This window comes from Protopterus annectens, chromosome 7.part0 (assembly GCF_019279795.1).
Source record: "Protopterus annectens isolate FY-2018-M chromosome 7.part0, PAN1.0, whole genome shotgun sequence".
In the NCBI taxonomy this organism is placed as follows: domain Eukaryota; kingdom Metazoa; phylum Chordata; order Ceratodontiformes; family Protopteridae; genus Protopterus; species Protopterus annectens.
The window spans coordinates 1999044594-1999072002 of NC_056739.1; the positions used below are offsets into that span (position 1 = coordinate 1999044594).

General features: G+C 39.8%; 1 protein-coding gene across 3 annotated transcripts in view; it reads right to left on the reverse strand.

Annotated features, from left to right (window-relative positions):
• The window catches only part of LOC122807296 (collagen alpha-1(VII) chain-like), a gene marked incomplete at its 5' end in the record, with an annotated part of 1562855 nt that overhangs the window by 610684 nt on the left and 924762 nt on the right, over nucleotides 1-27409 (reverse strand). For all 3 annotated transcript variants that reach the window (XM_044078425.1, XM_044078422.1, XM_044078423.1), the window contains 2 exon segments: nucleotides 5021-5083; nucleotides 19227-19259. In XM_044078425.1, coding sequence (XP_043934360.1) covers nucleotides 5021-5083; nucleotides 19227-19259 — 96 coding nt within the window.

Consider the following 27409-nt stretch of genomic DNA (forward strand, 5'->3'; position numbering starts at 1 on the left):
ACTCTGATGGACCTGTTTCACATCCGAAATAAAAATCAGAGTTACCTGATCTAGGGACCCAAACGTCATCTGCAACATAAGTATGACATGCACAGGTATGTGTTTTAGAGTCTAACCCTTCTCTGAAAAGGCTTCCCATCCACGTGAGGCAGATGTCTTCCTTAACCCAATTCAAGCGTAACTTGGACTAGTGGATATGGAATCGGAAATTTACCCATGGTCTGACAACTATGTTTCTATTAGACCGAAGCAGACCATAAATGCTCGACCACCCATGCCCAAGCCTACATATACCCCTTAATATAAGCCTAGGGTATCAAACCTTATCAGATACATTTGGGAAGCATAGCTAGACTTAAAAAGCCCCCCAGAGGGAGTGTTAGCCTTGTAATAAGGCTCTTGCTACCCCCATAGTGCCTTTTTAAGGCAAGGCTCAAAAGATAAACCCACCTCCATAGGTATCACAAGGGATAAGAAACTAAGAGTAATGCTACTCAACGCCAGAAGTCTAAACCTCAAGATGCATGCACTCGAAACTCTCCTTAGCATGGAGAACATCGACATCTGTGCAGTAACAGAAACCTGGTTCAAGGCTCCCAAGAGCACCCCAGCACTACCAGGTTATACCTCATACCAGGCTTTTCAGCCCCAAAACTTGGACCAACCCACAAAAGGAGGGGGAGTATCAATATTCGTCAAAGATACCCACACCTCCAGGTTGGTGGCACAGCACGAAGCATCAGAGACTATCCATGTGCAACTAACAGTGGGTAAAACTGCCTTCCAGTTTATAGCCTGCTACAGACCACCCTCCCTAACCCAGGAACCCCACTTGGCCTTCCTGAGAACACTGGAAAATATGAAGGTCTCTCCAAACACCATTATATTGGGTGACTTCAACTACCCAAACATAGGCTGGCAGCATTACTCTAGCTCCAACACCCTAGCCCAAAGGTTCCTAGAATTTATAAACTCAGATGCTATGGAACAACTTGTTACCACTCCCACAAGAGGGTAAAACATACTGGACCTGATCATCACCAACATGGGGACTCTATGCTCCAGACCAGAAGTGTATCCCTCACTGGTAAGATCAGACCATAAACTAATCTCACTGGATATTCACATCCCGACACCACCCCCTGCCCAGAAAACCACAGTGAAAAACTTCTCTAAAGCAAATTTCACACTCCTCAAAACTGAGGTGGAATCCTTCAAAGCCCCCGGGCCTGTGGAAAATATGGCCCAGACCGCAGAATCCTTTATAAACGCATTCTATGAACACCTTCAGGAATGCATGGATCATGCGATCCCAAATAAAACCAAGACCCAATCCTCCAAAGGCAAACGTCCTGTCTGGTGGACCCCAGCCATAAACAAACTATACAATAGAAAGAGGAAGCTACTAAATGATAGAGCAAAATTCCAAAATGGGAAGGCATCTCTGATCAGTATTAGCAAAAAACTACGGGCACTCATAAAATCGTCTAAGGCCAGCTTCGAGAGAAAAAATTGCACAGGACACTAAGGATAAGGAAAAACATTTTATATAGCCCACCTAATCATGAAGGGATTCACATCTAGATCAGGGGAGGTCATCGTGCCTCTTTATTCATCCCTCATCAGGCCCATAATTGAGTACAATGTCCCTTTTGGGATGTACCTTACCAGACACCTGCAGCAACTGGAAAGACCCCAAAAGTACCTCACCAAGAGGATCAAAGGGCTCAAACAGATGCCATATGCTGCCCGGTTAAAGAAACTCCAGCTCTACTCAGTGGCATACCGCCTGTTCAGAGGCGATCTGTGCCTGACGTATAAAGCCATGTCCAACCCGGAATTAACGGACATGCTGCACCTCAGAAAATCCAAATCCTATCGAGCTACACGCTCGAGACTTGAACCTCAGCACTGAAATAAATAGGACATGCTGGAGGGACAGATTCATAACCCAGAGGCTCCCTTCACTCTGGAATAAAATCCCAGTCCAGGTTAGGCAGAGTCCCTCATTGACTCTCTTCAAGAGGAATCTTGATGAGTGGATGGGAGATCGTAGGTTTACCCTGGGTATCACTTCTGTGTCACTGTTAGACAGAGGCACAGTATACTAACCTCAAAAAAGGGCATAGCAAAATTAATTTAAAATGGGTGGCGAAAGCCAAACACATTCTGGCTAGGCTTATAAATGCCCTAGGGCAGATAGCCTAGTATGAACCTATGAACCTATGAACCTATTAGACAAGAGTTATGGCAGGTGCAGTCCTCTAACCCCACCCCTTTACAAAACCTTTGGGAGATATCCAAATGGGCTCCTAATTTTCAAAAGAGGAGAGACTCTATCCTGGACAATAGGTTTGTTGTATAGAAAGAAGTCTCCTACTGAGGGGTTATGTGATGAAGTGATATAGCAGTTGGTAGTACCAATGGCCTACCATCAAATATTTATAGTTATATACCATCATATATTTTTTTCAGGCCATATGAGTATAAAGTGCACAAAAAGTGCCTATGTGAAACTTCTATTGGCCAGGCATCACAAAAAGAAAAAAAAGAGTAGTCCAAAGCTTGTGAACATTGTTAAGATAGGAGATACAGTCAGGGTTCACCCAGCTTGCTGGGCACCATGTAGAGCCAGGGGACCAACAAACTATCAAAAGGGTATGGTTAACTATCAGAGCAAAGAGGTTTCACATAAGCGGCAAAAGTGTTCTATCCTATCACCAAAAACACAGAGCATCGTGCAGCTTCACATCATGAGGATGTTTAAACAAATCTTGCTTGAATCTTGGAATGAAGGAAATGTGTGAGAAGAACTAACTGTGAAACATGTAACTGATTGTTTTCAATGAAAAAATATATGAAGTTGTATTAAAACTGTAGTGACTCAAGGAAACTTTTAAGAAAAAGTTTCACTGTAATTGCCTTTTTCAGTGAAATGCAATATGTAAAAGAGAATGTGTAAAATGGTATAAATAATTGAGAATATGCTGAAAAGTCAGAAACTGTAAGGGTGAGGTATATCTTTTAGCCAAAAGTAGGTAGGTTTTAGGCTAGATGTTGGATATTTCCTGAACATCTTCTGTTTTTGTAATGCTCTATTTTTATTTTTTGTCCAAGATTTATACTGGTTGCATATTTACACAGAACAGAAATGCCTCAACTTATTTCATTTTAACAAAAGAATATTGTTATTCAACTTTGAGCTTGTGGCTAATTATTTAGTTATTACTTTAAAGAGTTATGAATTTTACCCGTGCAGCAAACTGTGTGGTGTTCATCCTTGGAAGGGTGACTGCTCTGAGTTAATTGCTTCCATTTGAATGTTTAAATTTTAGCATTTTATGTTAAACAATAAAGTCTGTTCTTGTTCTGTTAATTTTGACTAATTGGTGGCAGTGCAGTGTTGTTGTGTCTTTTGGCTTTTCTTGGTTAGGGGTCGCCACAGCGGAACTCCGGTCCGCTAATAATTGGCAGTAGATTTTTACGTGCCGAGTTGCCAGCTCTGACACACAACCTTCAACGAAGGTACGCCCATTCACGCATGTCTCTACACAGAAGATGCTCTAGCTGAGAATCGAACAGGACAACGTCTTACTGTGAGGCGACAATGCTACCGGAGTGGGTTAGTGATGGAGAATCACCATTTATCCCTATTTTAAGATACATGTATGCAAAATAATTCTCTTTATATTTTAATTAATATCAGTAAGATTGCACTAAATTGTATCAGGCTCTGTCTGAAAAGGGTGAGTCCTGAAAGCCACTGGTTACAGCTGTAGAGTGGAAGTCATTTTGGTGTGGCAGGTCTGGCTATTACTCAAAAGCAGTAATGTACATTTATCATATACCTTTAAGGCCAATTGCCCTTTATATAATAAATAACTGGTACCAGTGGTGGGAATCAAACACCATACTGATGCTTCCATGGCACACTGATTATATATGGCAGCAGTGTGGGACTTAAAGCACAGAGCCTCTGATTGCCACATTTTAGTTGCTTGCAGCAAACAAGATACCACACTGGCAAAGATTCTTATGCAAAGTTAATGAAGTCCACACACACACACACACACACACACACACACACACACACACACACACACACACACACACACACACACACACACACACACACACACACACACACACACACACACACACACACACACACTGCATTACTTTCTCACATATAATAAATAAGTAGCTTGAAACAATGTTGTGTTATGTTACAGTGCTGGGATACCATGCTAGTAAGCTTTGTTACTTCAATCAATATTCTGGTTTTAGCTTACTGTAAAAGTAGAAGCATAAACTACTTTTTCATAGGGCATTGTCTATAAAATGTAATAGATGACTGAACCATTCAATAACTCAAGGTTGGTATACAATATGGCAAATATGCTTTTATCAGTACACATGTTCCAAAAGTAACTTCAGTGGCTATCAATGGATTGGATTTAATGTTTCATCTGTTATGATCGGTATATTTAACTTTTGAAATTTTTGTGGATTTTGCAGGTCTTCTCTGTATTGATATAGATTTTTGCAAAGAGGTCCCTTTTCTTAGCGCATCCACAAAACATGCTGGTTGCACTCCAACCTGAATGCAGGGGTGGGTGCAGTACACACTTGAGTGCGCACATAATGTGGAAGGACAGTTTTCATGCTACGAACTGGTATCATGCCTTGCATGTCTTGCATAACAGAATATGCTCTAGTTCCTCTGTGACCCTGAACAGGATAAAGTCAGAATTAGAAATAAGGGAATGAAAGGATAGATGAAATCAGAGTATAAAGTATTACTCAATTCACTAAGACTACTGCTCAATAACATACAAACATGTTAATAAGCACACTTCCATGCACATACTGAATAATTTGTAACATAACAAATCAGTACACTCCAGAATATTCCTCTAACCCCTTAAAACAAAAAATGAGCTGTGAAGATGGGCATTTTCCCATTTAACAAACTCTAAACAAAATCATATAGCAGGAAAAATAAATTTTATCCACTTACCACAGCACCAGAAAGACCCTGTTGTCCAGGACGACCAGGAGTGCCAGGGGCACCTGGTAAACCCTAAAAACAGAAAATTAAACACAAACATTATGTAATGGAAACTTATCTGCTTTCTGCAGTGGATCAGAGCTGAAACAAGATCACAACTAGAAAGGTGCCATCATATAACTTCCATGCACTTTTTCCATATGATATTAAATCAGAGATGATATCTAACTGACTTTACTTTTGCATGAAATAACTGCAGAAAACAGAGGAAATTTCATAAATTCTTGTCATGGTGACAAGTATGACAGAACACAAATCAATATTGCCACTAGAAGCTGGTCTAAAATATAATACTCGTTTACCTTTTTTCTAGTTACTTTATACCCAGTTACAAATTATCCAAATGGACAAACACACTGTATAAAGGTTGTTGCTTGGCATGTATAATAACTTTGCTGTTCAGGGACATTTAAGGCAGTGGACCATTTCTCTGTTTTGAAAACCCCAACTCCAAAAGCATCACTTGTTGAAGACTTGTTTGTGCACTTAAAACATGCCCTTATACAGGATACGAGAAAGGCCTTAGAATGCTTTAATGTTAGGAAGTACGGATCTGTTTTTATTCATGTCAGTACAAATGATCTCATTCACAAGGACTTTCTGACTGTTAAAAGGGAACTTACAGCTCTCTTAGATAGCATAGTTTGTATAGGTGTTAGGACATATTTTTCATAAATTACATATAGAAAGGAGAGTCAGGTCACCGTGAATGAAAATATTTTTTTGGGTAAATAGGTACATGAAAAAAAAAAAAGTCCCATTTTAAAAAATGGAAATGTGTAGAGCATCCAAGCCTAGTTTTGGGGATACATTCTCAGACAGGATGGAGTGCACTTGTTAAGATCAGGGAAGAGAATGTTTGCAGTAGGTGTTTTGCAATATTTGACAAACACAAGGTAGGATTTTTGCCATGGTGAAAATTTTACATTTTACAGATAGCAATATTTGATGCATCTCTGATGGTTGTTAATGCTAGAAGCATTAATAATAAAGTTTTTTTTTAATGGAAACTTTGTTACATTCCATAACTGTCATAATTTACTCAGACCTCCTAACCTTATCCCCCCAAACAACCCTTCCCATTCATTTTGCCCAGCTGAACTCATTATAGCCAATTGCAAACTTAATGACCATAAAACCCTAACTACAGTCACCATTTACATACCCCCTGGAGAGAATATACCCTTATTAGAACATATTCTCTACTGGATGTCTGACGATATACCTAATGAAACCATAATACTAGGCGGTGTTATCAATTAGCTAACCCTCACCTCTAACTCCCCTACCACCAGCATTAACCTATATGGATACACTCAACTTATCTCTTCTCCCACCTTTCAGTATAAACCCACCAATGCCAGTTCTATCCTTAACTGGATTCTTGTCTCCAATCCTAACCTCTATTACCACCCTGAATCCCAACCAGACTCCATTAGTGTCCACTCCCCAATACACGTCCAAAGATTCTTCCCCCACCTCCCTAGACCTCACAAATTTAAAGAATGCCATGGGCTAACAAACTTCAACCCTGGCACATTTCATAAATCTCTCACCTCAATAGACTAGTCCTTCCTATCTTTCCTACCTCTTCATGAAGCTGTTCTACAATTTAACTCCATCTTTCTAAACACACTTAACTCTCTTATCCCTCCCAGTACTATAAGAGTCAAATCTTGATGTTCTCCTTGGCTCATCCACTCTACTCGCAGTATTATGCATAAGAGTGATTTTGCCTGGAAACTCTGGACTAAGACCAATTCTCTCACCCACTACCAAAAATGTAGGGAACTCTGCAATCTGACCAAAAAATACAAACATTGGTAAAAAGAACTTCTACCACACACCTCAAACTATAGAACTCAAACCCCCTAAAAAGTTCTGGAATACTATCAACCGAATTCTCCACCCAGGGAATCCCTCAACTCTGAACCCCAGCCCAAATAACACATCCAAGAAACAGCATCCATTTTAAATTCATACTTCACTGATAACATCAGCAAACTTATGCAGACTTCCTACCCGACCAATCCCTCACTTCCCACCACCCCCCACTGCAAAGCAATCCCCTCTCTCTAAATCCTGTTCCTACCAGCTACATTACAAATTTCCTTCTTAAGCTTAAACCCTGATGTTCCCCATCTGCAGATAACCTGCCATCTCTCTTCCTTAAGGCTGCTGCTAAGTCCATAGCATATCCTGTTTCCATCCTCTTAAACTACTGAATAGGTGAATCCACTGTTCCCACTCTGTGGAAGCAATTCTATACCATACCTAAACATAAAGGTGGGAACTTTGTATAGCGTTCTAATTTTCAACCTATTGCTATACTTTCTCCTCTCTCTAAAATTCTTGAACATTGTGTTCATAAACAAATCCTGGCCTGTCTCCCTCAAGAAAACCTAATCATGGCTTCTGCCCCCACCACAGCACCACTACAGCTATTTCCTTTACTGACTCCATCTCACTAGCCAGAGACAATAATAAACTAGTGTCCTGTCTCTTTCTAGATATTTTCCAAAGCCTTTGACACTGTCTCTCACCCCATCCTCCTCTCCAAACTTTCTCAACTCAACCTTTCCTCAGCAACTACCTCTTGGTTCAACAGTTACCTCTCAGACAGACATAAATCTGTCAAATGGCTCTCTGGTCTTTCTCCCCATCAAAACAGGTGTCCCACAACACTCAATTCTAGGCCCTTTTCTTTTCAACATCTTCACTAACCAATTTTACACATCCTGTCCTCAGTCATCCCTCATACAGTATGCTGACAACTCCACAATCATTTCTGTCATTGACTACCCTCTGGACTTCTCACTGTGACACAAAAATCCTGCAACATCACTAAAACATGACAATCAACGTACTTAGCCATAAAAAGACAAAACTTCTATTCTTCCTCCTAAAATCCCTCTCTCACCTCAAATCCTCATTCACTATCTCTTCCCTTAACAACAATACTATCATGGCTGAAACCCACTCTAAGCTTCTTGGAGCAATCATAGATGACCAAATTAAATTTGACCTTCATGTACTTCACTGTATCAAGAAAAAACAGCAAAAGCTTGGCCTACTGTATAGAAAGTTCCTCACAACAGACTCCAGAATCTCACCTGCCCATGCATATCTTCTCCTTAACCTCTTCTACAGTTCGCAAATCTTAACTTACAATCCTCACTCCTTTTCAAACTCAAAACGACCTACTTCAAAGTTGCTAGATTTGCTGCTAATCTGCCTTCTAAATCTCACCACTGTCATGCTCTCAGGACACTCAACTGGCTTGAGTTTCCTCACCAACTTTTGCTTACTCAACTGCTCGTCATCCATTGTATCCTGGTGAAGATCTCCTCTTGCCCTAACATCTCCTCACTAGTCTCCCTCGATACCCCCTTTGATCCCTCAGAAGCTCAGACCAATGTCTTGTACAGAATTACAAATTCAAAAAAATCTATTGTCCAGAATCTCTACAGCCATTTTCCCGCTCTTTCATGGAACAAGCTTCCCATGACCCTTAGAAATATTACACAGGCTCATGAATTTAAGAAAGCTCTCAAAAATTACCTAAGCAGCACATGGACCTGTCACTGTAATCATCTCACTTGAATCCCATCCTTTCTTCCCCCATACTGTTCTCTATTCCTACCTTTCCTCCACTTCCTCCTCCTCTAGTTATCTTACAGATAGTAACCTCCTCTTATGATAGCACAGCCTCTTTCGACTGTCCATGCTCCTTCACTTCTTACTCCTGGTAACATGTTATCTGCACCCTATTTGCATTATGGCTGTTATAATAAATAACTACACCTCCTGTAACAGAAAAGACAAACTGCTTTTTGTATGTATTGTTGACCACTGATGACAGCCCATTATTTACTACCTGTTTATACTTACTACATTGTATTAATGTGTATTTAGCTGTCCTCTCTAACTTGTACTACAATGGCTGTTGCTTAATTATTTTATTTTATTTTACTTTATTTGTGAAATATTTACGTAGGTGTATTGTGGAGCTTTTCTCCCTAGGCTTCTGCTGAAAAAGGGCAATAGCTCAGTCAGACTATCCTGGTCAAAAATGCCAAATAAATAAATAAATACAATTCCCACAAGATTGCTGTTGTTATTGTTTGTGAAACATGGTTAAAGAACTATGACTGGAAATGAGTTCTGTCAGGGTATAAATGTTTTAACTTTAACAAACATTCTAAGAAAAAAAAATGAGGTTGGGTGTTATAATAGGGATTAAAGATAGTTATGAAACCTGTGATTATTACATGTTCAATGATAGCACCAATACTATAGTTTGTGTAACTATGACAATAAATACAACCCTGGAACACATTACAATTGTTGGAGTGTATAGACCCCCAAAGTCAAATGCTAATGACCTAGAGGAATTCATACATTTCTTGCATGAAACACAGTAGGGAAGAATAATAGTGTCTGGGGACTTAAATTTACCAGAAACAGGCTACAATAACATTTGCTTCAGACTGTTAAAAAAAAAAAAAAAACTACCAGGGAATGGAACATACTAGACATAGTTTGCTTTCTTAAAGAAATTACTGTTACTTCATGTCAAGTTTTACCATTGTTGTTCATAGGTTCATACTAGGCTATCTGCCCTAGGGCATTTATAAGCCTAGCTAGAGTGTGTTACCCATTTTAAATGAATTTTGCTATGCCCTTTTTCGAGGTTAGTGTACTGTGCCTCTGTCTAACAGTGACACAGAAGTGATACACGGGGTAAACCTACAATCCCCCATCCACTCATCAAGATTCCTCTTGAAGAGAGTCAATGAGGGACTCTGCCTAACCTGGACTGGGATTTTATTCCAGAGTGAAGGGAGCCTCTGGGTTATGAATCTGTCCCTCCAGCATGTCCTATTTATTTCAGTGCTGAGGTTCAAGTCTCTCGATGGGATTTGGATTTTCTGAGGTGCAGCATGTCCATTAATTCCAGGTTGGACATGGCTTCAGGCACAGATTGCCTCTGAACAGGCGGTATGCCACTGAGTAGAGCTGGAGTTTCTTTAACCGGGCAGCATATGGCATCTGTTTGAGCCCTTTGATCCTCTTGGTGAGGTACTTTTGGGGTCTTCCAGTTGCTGCAGGTATCTGATCCCAAAAGGGCATTGTACTCAATTATGGGCCTGATGAGGGATGAGTAAAGAGCGATGACGCCCCTGATCTAGATGTGAATCCCTTCATGATTAGGTGGGCTATATAAAATGTTTTTCTAACCACTTTGGCCACGTGGTTGTCAAATGAGTGATTGCTATCAACTTGGGTCCCCAGGTCCCTAATTACTTCTTCTGTACTTAATGGATTACCACCTATGTGGTAATTTGGCACTTTGTTTTGCCAAAGGGGATGACTATACACTTTTTGGCATTTAGCTTGAGGCCATGGCTCTGGCACCAGTTGTCTGTTTCTATGAGGCCCATTTGGAGGATGCTTGTGTCGGCTGGAGAGTCGATTATGGCGCCCAGTTTGCAGTCATCTGCGAACTTGGTCAGCCACAGTCCTTCCGTGTTGGCCTGTACCTCCGAGAAATATATACCGAACAAGAGAGGTCCCAGGACTGAGCCTTGTGGGACACCACTTGTAACTGATTTGGAGTGTGACATGGCTCCAGCAATTCTAACCATGTGGGTTCTGTCCTTGAGCCAGTTTGCAATCCATCTAGTGACATAGGGGTTTATATTTAAGTTGGTGAGCTTATCTATAATGCCCGAGTGGGGTATTGTATAAGACTTTAGGTCCAGGTAGGCTGTGTGGACCACCTTCCCTCGTCAATGGCCTTGGTGACTGTTTCAAAGAAATCAACCAGGTTTAAGAGGCAGGATCTGCCCTTAACAAAGCCGAACTGGGTAGGATCCAGTGTTTGTAGGTCCCCAACATCTTTATTTATGAGGTCCATGATGATCCTTTCCATAGCTTTGCAGACCAAGCTAGTCAGGCTTATGGGGCGATAGTTTCCAGGATCCGTTGAGGCACCACCTTTATGGAGAGGGACCACTGTTGCTGTACGCCACTGTTTGGGCACATATCCTGTAGTAAGGCTGAGATTGAACAGTAGTTTTATGTTTGGGTTTAGCTCTTCTTGGAGTTCATGTAGGCAGCCGGGACACCGCCTGGTCCCATTGATGCTGTGTTTTTGCTTTGGAGGGTGGCTCTTACCTGAGCATCTGAGATGTCAGGGGCAGCACTCTGCTGGGATAGATATTTGCCCTTTTGGTGGGGAGGGGAGAAGTTTGCTGAACCTGTCAGCTAGGATGTTGGCAATGTCTGTGGGTTTGGTGTATTTTTTGTCATTTTGGACTAATTCTGAGCATATCTGGGAATTACCACCCAGGTTCCTAACATAACTAAAGAAAGCCTTGTGATTATCCTTAGTGTCCTGTGCAATTTTTCTCAAAGCTGGCCTTAGACAATTTTATGTGTGCCCGTAGTTTTTGCTAATACTGATCAGTGATGCCTTCCCTTTTTGGGATTTCTGCTCTATCATTTAGTAGCTTCCTCCTTCTATTGTATAGTTTGTTTATGGCTGGGGTCCACCAGACAGGACGTCTGCCTTTGGAGGATTGGGTCTTGGTTTTATTTGGGATCGCATGATCCATGCATTCCTGAAGGTGTTCATAGAATGCGTTTATAAAGGATTCTGCGGTCTGGGCCGTATTTTCCACAGGCCCAGGGGCTTTGAAGGATTCCACCTCAGTTTTGAGGAGTGTGAAATTTGCTTTAGAGAAGTTTTTCACTGTGGTTTTCTGGGCAGGGGGTGGGGTCAGGATGTGAATATCCAGTGAAATTAGTTTATGGTCTGATCTTACCAGTGAGTTGCACAGTGATGAAAGGTTTATAAAGGTTAATTTGTTGCTAGATAATTCTGTCAAACTGAAATCTAAACCAATGCACAGAAGAATAATAACAGATTATACAGAAGCAAACCAGTCACTATGTAAAACTAAATAGAGTGAAGTGTTCAGTGGAAAAAAACTGCAGAAGGTATATGGGAAATTTTGAAAGAGAAATTGTTTGAATACAAAAAAAAATTTAAAAAAAGTTTAACGTCAGGATCTAGGTATACAATGTCAGGGGCATATATTTTCATAAGGATAAGGTAGTTACATATTATTAAGCATAACAGGAAACCATTTTATTGATACACAGGGTGTGGAAGGAGTAAAGACTTAAAAATTGATAAACTGTGTGTAGATTCTAAAATTTATTCTCAGACACAAGAGATTATAGATATTTTTAAAAAATCTTATGCAAAACTGTTTGGCTCCACAAAGGGATGATAAGATGTCCTAGTATCATCCAGGTAACCTCAGATACTGAAATCAAATTAGATTATATTGAAAAGGAACTCTGCAACTGGATTTACAACAAAGCACCGGGTGGAAATGGAATTAGTAATAATGACACGAGAACACTTTAGCAGGAATTTTCAATACTCTTATATGTATTATTCACTAGGTCATATAAATATGGGGAGGTTCCTCAAGACTGGAAACATGCACTTATTAAGCGTGTCTTTAAGGGAAAGGGGAGTAGGACAAACTTAGAAGTCATACAGGCCCTTAAGTCTACTTTTGTGTTGTGAGAAAAATAATGGAAAAGGTAATATTGGATACATATCTATATCTCATAACTGGAAAAGTTGGGACTTGAAACCATATATCAGCATACATTTGTTGAAAATAGATCTATTACCACCTGTAACATGATGTTCTATAACAATATAATAACAACTATGAATGAAAAAATGTACTGTGATATAACTTATATAGATTTAACTTCAGCATTTGACATGGTCATACACAAAACACTGATCAATAAATTAGTACAACTAGATAATGATGTACTCTTGATAAGATGGATAGCTGTATGGTTTACAAATAGGACATGGCAAGTATCATACAACTGGACAAGTGAAATTCTTGGTTACAGTCAGGGTTTCCCACAGGGCTCTGTCCTAGGCCCTTACTTGTTTGGATTTTATCCTTCAGACCTATCTTTTTCATCGGAGGTGTTCTACAGTCTGTATGCAGATGACTTGAAATTGGGTAAACTGATTACATACGCTACAGACTGGGCATGCCTGCAAAAGAACTTGACTAAATTGACCATTTGGCACAAGAGAAAAATATGCTTGTAAATACATCAAAAACTAAACATATGAGATTTGGGAGACAAAATGGAAGTTGAATATTTAATACAGCACACAATGATTGAAACTGTAGATTCATTCAAGGACCTGGGTATATGAATAGATTCAGCTTTGAATTTTCTAATCATATCAGCCAATTGGTTAATGATAGTTATAGAACTATAGGTTGTATAAAAAGATTTACAAAGTCTGTGAAACCAGAAATGATGAAGTCATTGTTAGTTGCATTAAACCCAAACTTGAGTATGGAATAACAATATGGAAACCTTATAACAATAGAAGAGTGAGTAAACTGGCAAGAGGACAGTGGACATATACCAAGGGCTTTCATGGATGTGAAAATTTATGTTATTATGAAAAACTAAAATATCTCAACTTATCCAGTGCCTCATAGAGATATTTAATAGGAGACCTCATTCAGGTATATTGGACGTTTAGAGAAAAACTCCCTCTGTGAATGTTTGGGGTTATCAAAAAGTAGTATAGAATCATCAGACAACCTAGGCAGAAGATTCTATAAGAATGAGAAGTGTACAAATCTGGTTCTGTGAGAGCAGCTGATGCATGGAACAGACTAATTTAGATATTTTTAAGAACAGCCTGGACACTTATTATAGGAACAGCTACCTTGGTATATTGGCAGGTCGGAAGGTTATTAATGGCAGTGCTCAAAATATTTGTATGTACGTATGTATGTCGTCATAAATCTAAGTTGTTATTTTCCTTATTTTCTTCCTCAAATTTGTTACGTAAACAGAACTACAACTTGCTCTAAAGTAGTTTTATGTTTCTGTAGAAAAACTAATATCATTATTTTCCTTCTGTGCTATATCTACTTCTATTGTGGAAGAAACACTGAAATAATAATTCTGCTCTTGCTTTTCCATCCAGAAGTTGCATCTAGTCTGCCTGCCATTTTCTTTAGGATGTGTACAGTTTATCAGGATTTCATTAAAATAATGCTAAGCAGCTGGTTGCCATAAGGCCCTATGCAACTCTGCTGGGGGAAGAAAAGGAAGGAAGGAAGGAATAAGTGCCGGAGACACTGCTCTTTATCTTCTTTGGGTCTTGAGAAGATAATGATGCAAGTAGCATCATCACTAGGTCCCTCAAAAGCCATCAGGTAGGTTTTCCTTCCCGAGAAGAAAATGCTTTTCGGTTTTCCCACCTGATTTTCTCTCCCTCAGCCTAAGCACTGACAGACTTTTTGCTGTAGGGTATGGTTTCAGACTTTATAAGTATTCATGTAACAACTGTTTTCACTCCAGTACTGGTTGACTTGTGGGTTATCAGCATGTTAAAGGAATCATATAAAGCAAGCAGCTTTGTAAGCATTTCCATAACTGGGGACATTCAGAATTTATCACCGAAATGTAGTACCAGACATCTATTGCTTAAGGTGTATGTATCATTCAAAGTAATGCCATAATAATGTTTTGTATTTAAATTTTTTAGTCATCTTTAGGTGGATTTTTAAGCTACATTTTAATTTGTTCACTGCTTTCTTTCCATATTTCTTCCTTATTTTCTCATATTCATTTTCATGTAATGTCCTACTTCAGACTTTTTTCATACTCCATTGTATCATAAGTCACAATTGCAAATGTTGTTCTATTTAGTAATCAAAGCATAGTCATCTGGCATGTCACTACAAAAGATATATTTATAATTAGTTATTTATTCAAAATATTTGTTGTTTTATATAACTGGATTTTGACTAGTTACCTTAAACTGTGAAAGCCCAATTTGTGTGTTTATTTTATGTATCGGTTATTTTACATTTTTCTTTACACTTAATTGATGATGGCCATAATAATGTATCATGCATGGTACTCTTTAGTGTAATGTGAATACTTTAACTTCCATCTACCCTCTACCTCATGGAGTGTGGTAAAGCAGAACAACAGAATCATATTAACTACAAAATCCTTCCCCTTCCTCTACCCTGTTGATGGCTGTGGATGTTGACTGACTAAACAACAACTATTAATATTATATTACCCTAATACAGCAAATTAAGTAAATGCTGTTCACATCGCTTGATAGTTCCTTGACAGACTACTAAGCAGTAAAGTTTGCAGTTGCATAATTCATATTTCATAGTCCAGCACAACCACTAAGGAAGTTGTACCCAAAAGTGACACAATCCAAATGTTATTACTTCTGATTTTGTAAAAATTGAAGAAATTTTGATGCAGCCCTACAAAGTAATTTCAGAACAGCAACCGAGTTACTGTGTTCTCACTACCTTTTAATATGATTACATTTGAAGATCTCATTTGAAGAATACCCAGTGAAATATAATAGTAATTTTAATGCCAAGAACAATGTCATTTTTCAGAACAGAATTACTTACTACCATAACAAGAACATGCCAACAACCAGAAAATAATATTTTATGAATTCACTTTTTTTTCTGAATTTCAAATTAACAAACTTTTTAGAATATTCAAATTACTGATTTACAAAAGTGATCAGGTTTATATTTTTTGTCTACTAACCGCTGCAGATTACTTCATCAGAAGCTATAATGTTTCTGTACATCCTTCTCTCCCCAACAGTTTGGCTGGTCTTCATAAAATGGATGAAATATGAAAACAAACAACTTTAATTTCACAGGGGACATAAACAGGACAGATGTATGATGCAGAGTGCATTGTGCTTGTAGCCCACTTTTTAATTCACAGAGAGACACCTTTTCTTTGTCACGCCCCTTAGATCACAGCATTGATAATGCCTTTATAGTTATCCTGTGGCTTCGGTGCTTATTGTGCCCTTGACCTTCTGTGGAGGCATCATACAGAAGGTCATTCCCTTCTTTACACCACAGAATAATTCTTATGACAGTCTCTTGATAACCAGCTTTAAGATCACCTAGAGTCTGCTGCTGAACTAGGAATGTATACAACAAAGTTAGGAAATATTAGAGGTCACTATTCCAGTAGGACTAACCCATTCAAAAAAGATAAATAAAATAAATAAATACATTACTATCTGACTATACCTCATGGATTGATCTTTTTCTATATCTACAGAGGTAACAACACAAACCATTGTATGGTTTGATTTCCAGATGTTTTAGTATCATTCCAACAGTTTGAGAGGGAGGCAGCATGTCACTGCATCAAGGAATGTATTGTCTTAAGGACCACGGAAACTGGCTTCAGGTTACATAGAATGGGAGACTTCACCTATGATATCAATAAGCAGTCAGAAATAAAGAAACCCTGTTGTTATCACTAAGTTTATCTACAGGCAGTAATCAGTGCTGAAAACAAGGTCTCGTACTAAATTTAAGTACTGCAGAAACTGACAGAATGAAGGCGAGTGAGTGGTGAAATTATGGTTTGCAAATATTCTTGCAGGAACAGACAGAATGCAGGTTGGCTCTCTGGTGTACAGAACTGAGGCCAGTGACTAGATTTCAGGAGCATACCTGGACTGCTGGAGTCCTGCACATGGATGGGTAGGATGAAGTACTTCTGCTGCCTCTCCTTTATGATGGGGAGCTTTAGGAAGAAGCTGGACACAAGGCAGCTCCTTACAGATGCTGAAGAATTTAATTTATCTGCATGCATGCATATATAACCCATAGCAGAAGAAAACATAAAATTCTTATTACCACTGTGTTTTCTGGGAAGTTCATAGGTTCATAGGTAGGTACCAGGCTATCGGCCTTGGGGCCTATACAAGCCCAGCCAAAAAGATACCCCAGCTTTTGCCACCCAAGAAAATTATTTTCCAGTGCCACTGTCGAGCAGAGCCACAGAGGTGATCCCAGGGGTGAATTTCCTATTTCCTATCCAATCATCAAGATTTTTCTTGAAGAGTGCTAATGAGGAGCTTTGTTTGATATAGATAGGTAGTTTATTCCAGAGTATGGGAAGTCTCTGGGACAGGAATCTATCCCTTCGGCATGTTCTGTTTATTGTGGTGACAAGGTTTAGGTCCCTAGAGCGTGTAGCTCGGAGGGATTGGGATTTCTTTAAGTGGAGCATGTCCACCACCTATGGGTTTGACATAGCTTTGTATGTTAGGCAGAGATCACCTCTGAGTAGGCGATATGTGACAGAGTAAAGCTGGAGTTTTTTGAGACGGTCTGCATAGGGCATCTGTTTGAGGCCGGTAATCCTCTTTGTGAGGTATTTCTGCGGCCTTTCCAGTTGTTGTAGATGTCTTGTGAGGTGCATACCAAAGGGGGCGTTGTACTCTATAATGGGTCTAATGAGTGATGAGTAGAGGGGAACAATGACCTCTTTTTTTCTGGCTGAGAAACCTTTTGTGATGAGGTGTGCCACATAGAAGGATTTCCTGACTACTGTGGTGATGTGATTATCAAAGGAGAGATTACTGTCCACCTGTGTCCCAAGGTCTCTTATCACACTTTTGGTGTTAAGTATACTACCGCCTATGTTGTAGTTCATGGTTAGAGAGTTTTTACCAAAGGGGATGACAATGCACTTTTTGGCATTGAGCTTGAGGCCATGGCTTTGACACTAGGCATCTGTCTCAGTGAGGCCCTTTTGTAGGATGTCCACATCGTTAGGAGTTTCGATTATGGCTCTTAGTTTGCAGTCATCTGCGAACTTCATTAGCCAAAGACCTTCTGTGTTAGCCTGTACTACAGAGAAGTAGATACCAAACAGGAGAGGACCCAGGACTGAACCCTTTGGTACTCCACTTGTCACTGGTCTGAATTTGGATTTGGAGTCTGCTACTTTTACAGTGTGGGTTCTGTTAGTGAGCCAGTTGGCAACTCATCTTGTGACATAGGGATTTATACCTAGTTTAGTGAGTTTATCTATAATTCCAGAGTGGGGGATGGTGTAGAAAGCCTTGGCAAGATCTAGATAGGCTGAGTGAACCACTTTACCAATATCTACGGCTTTGGTGACTGCTTCAAAGAAGTCTATCAGGTTTAGAAGACACGATCTGCCTTTTACAAACCTGAACTGGGTGGGGTCCAGAGTTTGGAGATTACCAATGTCTTTGTTTATAAGTTCCATGATGATACGTTCCATGGCCTTGCAGACCAGGCTCATCAGGCTAATGGGGCAGTAGTTCCCAGGGTCCATGGTGGCTCCCCCCTTGTGGAGTGGGATAACTGTTGCTGTGCGCCATTCAGCAGGCCCAAAGCCTGAGGTGAGGCTATGATTGAACATGGTACTTAGGTGGGGTGCCAGTTCGTTCTGTAGATCGTGTAGAACGCAGCCTGGGATGTTGTCTGGTCCCATGGATGCTGTGTTCTTGGCTTTGGAGAGTGTGTTTTTTACCTCTGCAGCCGTGATTACAGGAACTTTGCATTAAAGTAATGGAAGTAAAGGACAAATACAGAAAAATGGAGGAGACTGCTGCCTACTCAAATTTGGCAAGTCACAACATCAATATCCCACCACAACAAAATACCCTTATCAATTCCCAGTCAGTTCCAGTCCTCATGTGTGCATCTGTCAATAATTGCTGAAAAGCTACATCATGGCATACCTAAGACTACCCAATGATAGACTTGTTAAGAGTGATAGCAGTGGTTATACAGGTAGATGAGAAAAACGTGTAGCTGTAACAGGAGTTGATGCAACTGTTGGCTTGCACTTGAGCTAGGCAGATACATTTGGGAGCAGTACAGAGAATACCGGAGGAATTAAAAGTATATTATCTTGAAAAGGAAACACAAAAACAGATAAGCTGATGAATGATACTGTTGAAGGTGAGAAGAAAGGTAAACTTACTTATTATAAGTCATAATGAGGCAAACAGGGTAATTTATTGTGTGTGTGTGTGTGTGTGTGTGTGTGTGTGTGTGTGTGTGTGTGTGTGTGTGTATGTCATTACAAATGACAGATTCTGCATCAAGTTCTGGTTTAGACAATTCTAGTTGTCAAAGTTTCCAGAGTCACAGAAGTAAACAGTTTTCTACACAAAAAATAATAATAATAATGTAAATATGAATAACTGTGATGGATAGTTATTAGTAATACTTACTTGCACACCAATTCCAGGTTCACCTTGGCTGCCCTGAAAATAGAGAGAATGTCAGTCATTCTGTATGATTCATTAAATAAGCCACAGTCTTACTCAAACTACAACATGCCTGCTTTTAACTTCATATAGCTGCAGTACAACAATCAAATAAGTTATAAGAAAACACACGCTATGGGTTTACATGATCACAAACAAATCACATCCCATAATGCAAACATACAGCATTAAGCATGCCTACTTAAGGACCAGTGATACCACTTTTGTTCTGCAAACAACAGGGTGCATGAAGTCACGGCACAATACATGCTACTATCAGCCTAGGCCAGCCCTGTGTTACTGAACAGAACACAGAAATGATAAAACAGATATCAGGATAACCTGCTGGTATCTCTAACATGCACGAATCACACTCTTGCATCTGTCTGCAGCCACCTTCTGCCAATTTTCCTAGCCATAAGGGACTTATCTAGGACTTCCTATGGTGGACTGAGTGTATACTAATCTAGTAGCAAATAACAATGCAGGAATGACATTTCAGGTGCTGGAATAACATTCTAGGTCCTCACCCCATAATAAAGACAGTGTTGCAGCTGGCCCTCTGCCACTTTAAGGAACTTTTCTGTGAGTCAAACCTGATTCCGGGATTTGACTGAAACCTCCTAGGGAAAATACTTAATATCAATCCAAGACCACTCAGACATCTATCTAGATGGTTGGAATTTGTTTTGTTTAAATAATATTGTGATAATTACATTTTGATGAAATCATCTCATGTGAAGAACATATCTAGGAACCTTTGTGGATGGACTGTTTTACCTTGGTTTTGCACCCCACCCTCCCTACTTAACATCTCCACTAGATATCTATTATTTAGATGATGACTCATCCCATGAATTCATTCATTCATTATCCAAGTATGTGGCCCGATCTTATTGAATAATTTTTTAGCCATAAAGTGGCAGAACATAGACAAATGCAAACTGTTACAGACTAAAATAAGAGAAACTGAGCGGAAAGTACATTATGAAATGTATTCTACAAATTGTTTGTGTCTTTCGGCTTTTCCTGGTTAGGGGTCGCCACAGTGGAACTCTGGTCCGCTAATGATTGGTAGTTGATTTTTACGTGCCGAGTTACCAGCCCTGACGTACAACATTCAACGAAGGTACGTCCATTCACGCATGTCTCCACGCAGAAGAATGTGAATCGAACTGGACAGCGTCTTACTGTGAGGTGACAACGCTACTGCAGCACCACCACCACTACAAATATGGAAGAAATAAGTACCAGCATAATATAATATTAAACATACTTAACAAATGCAAACTTAGTGGGTACCTTCACTGTGGTTTAAGAATGCATGCAAAGAGTTTTTTCTTGCCTATGTTAGGGCTCATTGAGTTCTCACCTTAAGAAATCTTCTAAAAACCTTGCTGATGTGGGTAAGATTTCCAGTTGTGCATACATTAGCTTAGCATAAAAAGAGTTCCATGTCTGGTGGTCAGAAACCAAGAGTAAGAATTTAAACACTCTAAGGGTTTTACCCTAACATAATGATTACAGCCCATTTCTCACATTCTTCTCCACTAAAAATACAAACTTAATTAAAATATTATATCTTTCTGTGTATATCTGTCTAATAAGCATTGCTCTCTTTTAGTAGAATTTCTTACCACAGCATGGCAACCTGCCCTTGACTTCTGAAATACCAACTAAATATTCTCTTTCTCATTCAGAACAAGCATTTTCCACCAAAGGAATATACACTGATGTGCCTCTGGCATACGTCCTAAGTTAATAAAACTTGCAAACACAAGGATCTGGCATGGCTATCACATAAGGAGTTAAACCTCAGATTGGATTTCATTATCTTATTATAGGTAAATTCATAAACTATTAATAAAAAATCCAGATTCATTACTTACAAGAAATTAACATCTTCAAAACTTCTGAAAGGTGGTAAACTACTTTACTGATAAATCAAAAACAATCAGTGCTCAAGCTTGCTGAGACGACCCCACTATTTTTTCTCTTGTCTTCCACTTCTCACTCTGCCTTTGACCACCTCTACATCCCCTTAATATTATTAATCATGCACCTCTCTGCAATCTGTTCTCTCTCCTCCTTCAACTGCCATGTGCCTTTCTTAAGGAAACCAGCCAGCTCCTGAGTTCTAAACCACAGCAAAACAGAAGCAGTTACAGTCTTATGATAACTCCCCTTCACTCACCATTACTTAGATTCAAAATGTCTTTAAACAGTGTTGGCATCATCAGTATTTGCCAATTTACTACAATCCTTTCCCTTCCAAAATGTGTCTCTCTCTTACAGCACTGAACTTCCACAGCCCCTTCTTAATTCTTCTTTCGCTTTCCAAGTTAACAGAATACATTTCTTTTAATGACCTTAAAATGTATGTCTACTCACACAGACCTATGTTCAATGAGCCACATCATTTTAAGAAAGGTGACAGAATCACTGTTTGTCTTTCATTAAACAATTCTGTTTCCAAAGGAAGAGTCTAGAAGACCCACTAAAGTTCTATTTACAGATTCAATGCGTCTTTGACTCTCATTCTAGCTAATTAAAGATCTATTCAACTTTGTTGTACATCTCCAATCCTAAACATGAGTACAGAATTATATGACTAATTCTTTTTTTTTTTAAGGTAGACAAATCTTTTCACTTTGTACTGAAGATCTTTTGGAATCTGTCCTTGGACTCTATCCCTTCTCTATGTTTAATAGCACATCCACAGTATACAAGATATCTTTCTAGGCACACTTTTAATTGGATGATCTAGCATTAATTGGGATGGGTCTTGCCCCTTCCATCACCTTCTCCATCGGCATACAGGACTGCCTCACTGTCTTTTACTGGTTCTCTGTAAAGGAGCTTAATATTAACAAAAAAAAAAAAATAACAGCCGAGTTAATGAACAGTACTGGTAGACATAAGAAAGATTCAGTAAACTGGAAATGTCTCATAATAACTGGCGCCGATATGGTTCAGCAACTTAAATACCCCGGCACATGGCACAGCGCTTTTTTTAGAGCTTAGCTATAGTACATCAGAAAACTACCATCCCTCATACATAGCAGATACAGCACCTCCTACTAACTTAGTCTGGAAACTGGAAGTAAACTAGGTGAAGGGTCCTTATCACCTGTACAGAATATGTCATCTGTGCTATCTTCTCCTTTGTTTTATTGTCTTTCTGTCTCAAATACGCATCATACTCAAATATAACTTCGAAAGACACAACAACAACTCAAATATAACTTAGAAGCTGTAGATTTGTACTATATTCACTCTCAAAGGAATAACCTGCATTTCTGTCATAGAAGCAGACTGACTGCCCATTTAACATGACATCTTCCTCACTGTCCCTTAACCTACATATTTCCCAAAAATAGTTATCGATACTTACCTCACAAGTATCTGTTCTCTCACTTACTTTATAACACTTTATTCCACCTCAAAACATTCACAGCATGCTCCACTTCACTCCTTTCAGTATAAAAGTAAAGATTTTTCCATATGTGGCCCAAATGTTGAAATTCACTTTTTACGTCATCACATCTCTTATCAACCCTATTCTCCTTTCTGAATGCTTTAAAACAATTTTCCCCTATAAACGTCTGTGTAAACGTACTGCAGGCATGAAATAAGCTCACTGGTTTACCTTAGTCATCTGAGTTGTCAGTACAAGCTGCTCTGATTGCTGCTGGTAATCTAGGCTATGCATCATAATAAGGGCAGTCTCAGTACTATTACAAGGTGCCTGTGTTGTAGTCTGTAGACTCGACTGATCTTGCCAAAATATTTACCTGCAATTGTTTGATTTCATATTAAGCTGCAAATGTTAAATTGGTTAACATAATCTAACCTTTTTAGTGATGTGTATGCTAACATTCTTTTATTTATACTGATTATTGTTTTTGAATTCTATCTAGGTTGTGGATCAAAAGGATAGTGCAGGGACAAATTTAGCTTCCTAATATAAAATGAACAAATAAACAAACAAACAATGGTCTGAGCAATCATAGGTTCATAGATAAGAGCTAGGCTGGCTGCTCTTGAGGGCCATTTTAAGCCTAGCCATATTCCCTTTTTCTGCTTGAAATAAATTATCACACTTGGTTATAGGCTGGGCTACCTTTACCCATCCCATGATCAATAATTTTATATAATGAGAACAACTGGGATCTTACCATACATACTTTGAAGGGACTCATGCACAGAATAAAGCTTTAGCAGCTGCACCTGTCCATTATTAGTACAGGGGGCAGTCCTGGGGTAATTTATTTTGTTTCCCATCCATAGATCTAATCCTTGAAAATAGATACGGCTGAACTTTGTTTTATGTGGAGAGGCAGTCTGTTCCAAAGCAGTGGAATCCTCTCCGAAATATACCTGTCCCTCCAAACCATTTTGTTAATGTTGCACAATAGGTTTAGATCCCTAAACTGAATACTTCTGATGCCATTTGACTTGCTGATGCTTAGTAAATCCATCAGTAATGGTTCAGAGGATGCCCTTTCTTGTATTCCAGACACAGGTCACCTCTTAGCGGACTGTGGGATACGGAGCATAGTGACAGGGCTTTGACTCAGTCCATTTAGGACATGTTGTTTTGGCCTTGTATCCTTTTAGTAAGGTACCTCTGTGAGCATTCCAGTTGTTGCATGTTTCTGGACCGGTACATGAGAAAGAGTGTATTATATTCAATGACTGGCCTAATGAAGGCTGATTAAAGGGGGACGATCACATCCTTAGAAATAGACACAATCATTTTGTTTATAAGCTGTGCAATACAGAAGGACTTAGCTTCATAGGTGTGTACTAAGCTAATGGTCCTGGAGCCTTTACAAGCCTAGCCCATAGGATTACCCTGGCATCGTGCCACCCAACCTTAACTCCTAGTGCCTCTGTCGAGTAGAGCCACTGGAGTGATCCCTGGGGTGAATTTTCTATTTTCCATCCACTCATCAAGATTTCTCTTGAAGGTGAAGTGCTCTGTTTGACATGGATGGAAAGTCTATTCCATAGCATGGGCAGTCTCTGGGTTATGAACCTGTCCTTCCAGCACATTCTGTTGATTGTGATAATGAGGTTGATGTCTCTGGAGTGTGTGGTGTGGAGGGATTGGGATTTCTTTAGATGTAGCATTTCTAACAGAGCTGGGTCAGACATGGCTTTGTAAGTCAAGCAGTGATTGCCTCTAAGTAGGCGGTATGAGACAGAGAATAGTTGGAGTTTTTTGAGTCTGTCCATATAGGAGAAGTGTTTAAGGCCTAGGATCCTCTTTGTGAGGTACTTTTGCGGCCTCTCCAGTTGTTGTAGGTGTCTAGTAAGGTACATGCCAAATGGAGCATTGTACACGATGATTGGTCTAATGAGGGAAGAGTAGAAGGAGACAATGACCTCTTTCTTCCTGGATGCAAAACGCTTGGTTATGAGATGTGCCACATAGAAGGACTTTCTGACCACAGTGGCAATGTGGTGGTCAAAAGAGAGGTTGCTGTCAACCTGTGTTCCCAGATCTCTTATAACGTCTTCTGCATTCAGTGGACTACCATTGATGTGTAATTCATGGGAACTGGGTTTTTCCCAAAGGGGATGATGACACATTTTTTTGGCAATGAGCTTAAGGCCATGGTTCTGACACCAGTTGTTGGTCTCAGTGAGTCCTTTCTGTAGGATGTCAACATCACTTGTGGAGTTAATAATGGCTCACAATTTGCAATAGTTTGTGAACTTTGTCAGCCAGAGTCCCTTTGTGTTGGCACGGACTTCTGAGAAGTAGATACCACAATGGAGAGGACCCAGGACCGATCCCTGTGGGACTCCACTCGTGACTGGTCAGCAGTCTGATTTGGAGTCAGCTACTTTCACACTGTGGGTTCTATCTGTGAGCCAGTTTGCAACCCACTGAGTGATATAGGGGTTGATGCCTAGCTTAGTGAGTTTTTCTATGATTCCTGAGTGGGGAATAGTATCAAAGGCCTTAGCCAGATCAAGGTAGGCTGTATGAACCGCCTTGCCTTCATCCACAGCTTTGGTGAAGAAGTCGACCAAGTTGAGCAGGCATGATCTACCCTTCACAAAACCAAACTGTGTGGGATCCAGAGTTTGGAGATTCCCTATATCCTTGTTTATTAGGTCCATGATGATGTGTTCCACTGCTTTGCATATCCGACTTGTCATGCTAATGCGGTGATAGTTCCCAGGGTCTGTAGTCGCTCCTCCTTCATGGAGAGGGATGACTGTAGCAGTGTGCCATTTGGTAGGGACAAAGCCTGAAGTGAGGCTGTGATTGAACAGGGCACACAGGTGAGGTGCCAGTTCATTCGGTAGTTCATGTAGAACACAGCCAGGGATATTGTCAGGTCCCATAGAAGCTGTATTCTTGGCCTTGGACAGTGCTGTTTTAACCTGTGCAGCAGTAATACTGGGTGCCTGGCAATCTACTAGTATTGTGATTGGTCCTGGGGGGGGTTAAAGTTGGCACTGAATCTGTCAGCCAGTATATTGGCTATATCTGTTGGCTCGGTATAGGAGGTACCATTATGCAGTAGCTCAGAGCAAATCTGGGTATTGCCATGGAGATTCTTTACATAACTAAAGAAGGCCTTGTGGTTTTCTTTACTATCTGCTGCAATTCTGTTTTTATAGTTAGCTTTAGAGGATTTGGTGAGGGATCTCAACTTTTTGTTGAGGTTGATAAGGGAGTTTTTCCAGTCTTGGGACTTCACCTTATTCTGCATCAGTTTCCTCCTTCTGTTGTAGTTTGTTTATGGTAGGGGACCACCAGATTGGCTTCCTTTTTTTGGAGGAGAGCACCTTGGTTCTATTGGGTATGGTGAGATCCATGCATTTGTGTATGTATTTGTACAGTGCATTGATGTAGGATTTGGCCGTCATACAACTATTCTCCATTTAGATGGGTGGCGTGAAGTTAGCCACCTCTGTTTTTAGGAGCCAAAAGTTAGCTTTCGAGAAGTTTTTCATGGTGGTTACCTTTGCGGGAGGGGTGGGGAGTGGGTGGGAGGGGTGTGGATTTCCAAGGTGATTAGTTTGTGGTCAGACCTAACCAGGGAGGAGGTAACTATTGGTATAGAGTAACAGTCGCCCATGTTAGTAATGACCAGGTCAAGGATGTTGCTACCTCTAGTGGGGGTAAGAATGAGCTGGTCCAGGGCATTGGAATTAATGAATTCCAGAAAGCGTTGGGCAAGTGTATTAGTACATGAGTAGTTTTCCCAGTTAATGGAGGGGTAAGCAAAAACTGCCACTCAAAAGCGTGGAGTAAAAATGAAAACCAAATGTAGCAAGAAGACTCCAGGCTACCACGACTTAAATGTACAAAGATTTTATTACAACGATAGGTAGTATAACACCGCTTCATGAGACCTTCTAAACCATGAACAAGGCACATATGTAATGAAAAAGACAACCCATCAGATTAAAATTATATAATCACATGTTAAAAAATCAATTATTAAAAAAAAGACTACCCTCAGGACCAATTACAAGCATCAGGAAAAATTATGAGTATATTCTACCTTTCAAAATATTCTTGTCTATGGTATTCACCAATCAAACTGTCGTACAGGACAAGCCCACCTAAAACTATTACTAGATTGGATCAAAATAAGGAATCTTCCAATCATTTTAAGCTGAATGGTTTTCTTTTGTATTAAATACGTACCTTGTTCATGGTTCATAGGTTCATAGGTAGGTACTAGGCTATTGGCCCTAGGGCCTATATAAGCCTAGCCAAAAAGGTACCCTGGCTTTCGCCACCCAAGAAAATTATTTTCCTGTGCCCCTGTCGAGCAGAGCCACAGAAGTGATCCGCGGGGTGAATTTTCTATCTCCCATCCAATCATCAAGATTTTTCTGGAAGAGTGCTAATGAGGAGCTTTGTTTGATATTTGATATAGACAGGTAGTTTGTTCCAGAGTATGGGAAGTCTCTGGGGCAGGAATCTATCCCTCCAGCATGTTCTGTTTATTGTGGTGACAAGGTTTAGTTCCCTAGAGCATGTAGCTCAGAGGGATTGGGATATCTTTAAGTGGAGCATGTCCAACAGCTCTGGGTTTGACATAGCTTTGTATGTTAGGCAGAGATTACCTCTGAGTAGACGATATGCAACGGAGTAAAGCTGGAGTTTTTTG